This window comes from Octopus bimaculoides, chromosome 21 (genome assembly GCF_001194135.2).
Source record: "Octopus bimaculoides isolate UCB-OBI-ISO-001 chromosome 21, ASM119413v2, whole genome shotgun sequence".
Classification (NCBI taxonomy): domain Eukaryota; kingdom Metazoa; phylum Mollusca; class Cephalopoda; order Octopoda; family Octopodidae; genus Octopus; species Octopus bimaculoides.
In genome coordinates, this window is record NC_069001.1 from 13,457,719 (window position 1) to 13,462,709 (window position 4,991).

The 4,991-nt window shown below is 42.2% G+C and overlaps 1 protein-coding gene across 1 annotated transcript in view; it reads right to left on the bottom strand.

Moving 5' to 3' along the window:
* Positions 1 to 4,682, bottom strand: part of LOC106878751 (E3 ubiquitin-protein ligase COP1) — a 49,260-nt gene extending 44,578 nt beyond the window's left edge. The window contains exon 1 of the mRNA XM_014928071.2: positions 4,525 to 4,682. Coding sequence (XP_014783557.2) covers positions 4,525 to 4,655 — 131 coding nt within the window. The 5' untranslated portion in view covers positions 4,656 to 4,682. The remainder of the gene's footprint in view (positions 1 to 4,524) is intronic.
* Positions 4,683 to 4,991: the final 309 nt, after the last annotated feature.

Sequence of the window (4,991 nt, forward strand, 5' to 3'; positions counted from 1 at the left end):
TATGATTACTCTTTTACTCTTTTACTTGTTTCAGTCATTTGACTGTGGCCATGCTGGAGCACCGCCTTTAGTCGAGCAAATCGACCCCAGGACTTATTCTTTGGAAGCCTAGTACTTATTCTATCAGTCTCTTTTGCCGGGGACGTAAACACACCAGCATCGGTTGTCAAGCGATGTTGGGGGGACAAACACAGACGCGCAAACATATACACACACATACATACATATATATATACATATATACGACGGGATTCTTTCAGTTTCCGTCTACCAAATCCACTCACAAGGCTTTGGTTGGCCCGAGTTTATAGTAGAAGACACTTGCCCAAGGTGCCACGCAGTGGGACTGAACCCAGAACCATGTGGTTGGTAAGCAAGCTACTTACCACACAGCCACTCCTACGCCTCTTTTTTGATAAACTACCTGAAAATATCTTTAGTTCTCGGATAGTAAAATCATATTTTAAGCGTTCTTACTGAAATTAAAACCTTCAATAATCATTTTTATCTAAGAAAATGTTTCGTTAGACTATGGTTGAGTCTATTAAGCTTCGGTTAATTATATTCTTTTATCGTTTTACTGGTTTCAGTCATGAGACTGCAGACATGCTGGGGCATCACCTGAAAGAATTTTAGTCAAACTAATCAACTCCAGTACGTCTTTTTCTTTTAAGCCTGGCATTTATTCTATCGGTGTCTTTTGCTGGACCACTAAGTTACAGGGACATAAGTACACCAGCTCTGGTTGTCAAACGGTGGTAAGGGACAGACAGACACACATACACAATGTGCTTCTTTCATTTTCCTTCATCCAAATCCACTCACAAAGCTTTGGTCAGCCCAAGGCTTATAGAAGACACTTGCCCAAGGTGTCATGTATGTAGGACTGAACCCAGAACCATGCGATTGGGAAGCAAACTTCTTACCACACAGCCACTTACATGTTTGCTACACAAAAGTCATCTCCTGAAAATTTTTTCACCCATGTTATGGTTGTGTGGTTTCTACGGCACCAGGCTGACCAAGCCTTAAGAGTAAATTTGATAGCTTGAAACTGAAAGAAGCCAGTAATATGAATGTGTTTGTATGTGTTATCATTTGTGCTTGTCTAAAAAAAATCACCGAGCTACAAGCAATGGTAGAATCACTTCCACTGCCAGCAAATTATTTTCTACCTTGCTCTTTTCCAGACTTTATCCAGTGTATCATTCCATTTTTAAAAAGACATTAAGGGTACGTAGTCATACAAACTATACTTCTAACTTGCTTCTCTGTTGAGCTTCCTATTAGTCATTATTAGTGCCGCTGGACTGGCTCCCGTGCAGGTGGCACGTAAAAAACACCCTTTTGAGCGTGGCCATTGCCAGTACCGTGTCACTGGCTCCCGTGCAGGTGGCACGTAAAAAACACCCTTTTGAGCGTGGCCATTGCCAGTACCGTGTGACTGGCTCCTGTGCAGGTGGCATGTAAAAAACACCCTTTTGAGCGTGGCCATTGCCAGTACCGTGTGACTGGCTCCCGTGCAGGTGGCACGTAAAAAACACCCTTTTGAGCGTGGCCATTGCCAGTACCGTGTGACTGGCCCTCGTGCTGGTGGCATGTAAAAGCACCCACTACACTCAAGGAGTGGTTGGCATTCGGAAGGGCATCCAGCTGTAGAAATTCTGCCAGATCAGATTGGAGCCTGGTGCAGCCTTCTGGCTTGCCAGTCCTCAGTCAAATCGTCCAACCCATGCTAGCATAGAAAGTGGACGTTAAACGATGATGATGATCATCATCATCATCATTTAACGTCTGTTTTCCATGCTGGCACTAATTGGACTGTTTGACCAGAGCTGAAAAAGCAGGACCAGGTTCCAGTATGATTCCGCTTGGTTTCCTACTACCAACCACTTTACAGAGTGTGGTATGTGCTTTTTACATGGGACCAACATGGGTGCTTTTTACATGGGACCAACATGGGTGCTTTTTATGTGGCTAAGCAGTCATATGTCTCTTTATTCTAATAGCTTCTTTCCCCAAATTGCTGCTCTCCAGAACTCACAACCATCATCTTTTCCTCTGATCTATGATATTCAGTCTGTTAATTTCTTTAGCATTCCCATTATTTTGTCAAAAGTAAAGCTCATTTATTCACATTGTTTTGAATTAATCATGCATTATCTCATAGCTTTGAGATTTTGAGGAGATAACTTAATTTTTAGAACGATATTGTAGGGTTGGTGTGAGAAGCCAGATCTGACCAGTTTGAACATAACACAAGTAAAATATTGGCAGGATATGGCTGGTTTAAATACTGAAGGGTTAAGATTAGCTTTCTTCTCAAATGACATGCCTTGAATATGTAGGTCCCTTTTTTATTTCTTTGTAGTCCCTAATGTTACACTGGCATGAAGCTTTGTTTTGGGACAAAATCATATAAAAAAAAATTCTATTATAGCAGATTTGATAGGGATAAATTGAATCAATAGCTTATATGACAATGTGTAGTATAATCCACAATTCTAGAAAGCTAAGGTTTACACTTAGACTTTCTGTCAACTCCCTACATACTTATAGTCCTGCATGGCTTAGTGGTTAGGGTACTCAACTGGGGACTGTAATGTCATGAGTTTGATTCCTGGTAGCACATAGTGTCCCTGAACAAGGCATTTTATTTCAAACTGTTAATGTGTACTCAGTAGGCAAATATGTGTGGTACCTGTGTTTCAAAGGGCCAAGTTGTCACATTCTGTGTCAAGCTGAATCATCCTGAGAACTACATGTGTTCTTGAGCGGCATGTGTTCTTGAGCTACATGTGTTCTTGAGCTACATGTGTTCTTGAGCAAAACACTGAGAACTACATGTATCCATAGATTCCTCAGCCACTTGCACATTAATTTCACAAACTGGCTGTTGCCAGTACCGCCTGACTGTGTCCGTTGCCAGTACCGCTTGACTGGCCTTCGTAGGATTTTCGAGCGAGATCGTTGCCAGTGCCCCTGGACTGGCTCTTGTGCGGGTGGCACATAAAATACACCATTTTGAGCGTGGCCGTTGCCAGTACCGCCTGACTGGCCTTCATGCGGGTGACACGTAAAAGCACCCACTACACTCTCTGAGTGGTTGGCATTAGGAAGGGGGCATCCAGCTGTAGAAACTGCCAAATCAGATTGGAGCCTGGTGTAGCCATCTGGTTTCACCAGTCCTCAGTCAAATCGTCCAACCCATGCTAGCATGGAAAGCGGACGTTAAACGACGATGATGATGATGATGATCAGATCGACTGGGACACTTGTCCTTGAAACCAACAGAGTGCCAGTCTTTTTTCTTTTTGTTTCTTTTTCTTTGTTTTTTATTCCAGTCTAGCATGATGAAGGCCAACCTGAAGATTCTACAACAACAATCACAGCCAGTAGTTTTCAGAATGGCTCTCACCAAAAGGGAGGCACAGTAATCTATTATACAATGGCTGGGTGAGGCATGCCTAGTTGTTAAGCAAACTACTTGTGTATTGGATACCAAATCCATTTTACACAGTCATGCCAGGACAAAGGAAAAAGTTACACCAAAGAACAATCGAAAACATTCAACCATCACACTTAATAAACACAGCATAGAAGTAGGGATGTGTGGTTAAGAAGCTTGCTTTGCGACCACATGGTTTCATGTTCAATCCCACTGTAGCACTTTGGACGATAACCTTGGGCTGATCAATGCCTTGTGAGTGAATTTAATAGATAGAAACTAAGTGGAAGCCCATCGTGTAGACTGTGTGTGTGCACATCTTTCGGTTTGTGCTTATAACCCTCAGTTTCACAACCAATGCTGGTTTGTTTATGTCTCTGTAACACAGCAGATCAGCAAGTGACTGATGGAATTAATACCAAATTTTAAAGAAAACATTCCTTCAGGCAGTTCCCCCATCATGGTCACAGTCCAACGACTGCAACAAGTAAAAGGTAAATGACACAGCTATGTAAAAGACAAACATGCTATAAGTTACATAAAATACTTCCACAAAATTTTCAAAAAATGCGTAGAAACATAAAGCAGTATACAACAAAAGGATTGAACCACTGAGTGTACTGCTAAGTGCCTACACAATGACAGCATTGTTGTAGTTGGCACTCCGTCGCTTACGACGTCGAGGGTTCCAGTTGATCCGATCAACGTAACAGCCTGCTTGTGAAATTAACTTGCAAGTGGCTGAGCACTCCACAGACATGTACCCTTACTGTAGTTCTCAGGGATATTCAGCATGACACAGTGTGACAAGGCTGACCCTTTGAATTACAGGCACAACAGAAACAGGAAGAGTGAGAGAAAGTTGTGGTGGAAGAGTACAGCAGGGTTCGCCACCATCCCCTGCCGGAGCCTAGAGGACCTTTTTAGGTGTTTTCACTCAATAAACACTGACCACGCCCGGTCTGGGAATCGAAACCACGATCCTATGACTGCGAGTCCGCTGCCCTAACCACTGGGCCATTGCGCCTCCACCCAATGACAACAACACATCAAGGAACCTACACATAACAACTTACCAAATGTAATCATTATCCTTGTCTTCAAAGGTACCATCTATGCCACTGTAAACATGAGGGTGTGGTCTCTTCCTTCGTCTTGGTCCTAACTGGGAACAACTGTTGGATGATCCCCCAGTACTGCTTGACATTGTATTGTTAGCTATCCCTGTTCTTATCCTACAAGCAAATGGAAAAAAAAACACTTTGTAAACTAACAGAAAAACAAATCATATATAAGTAACTATTTGGACTTTCGTTCACTGCTTGGGCTACCTGATGTCATCCATAGTTACAGTATGATTTTCACTGGATTTATGTCAGGAATCCCACAGTGTTAATTTAGTATATAATTGATGAAAGAAACAGAAAATAGATTTGGTACAAATCTTTATTCAACATGACAATTGTAAGGGACAGATGCAGGATGGGTTGAAATGAGCATCGTATTGAATAAAGATTCATGCCAAATCCATTTTCCTCATCAA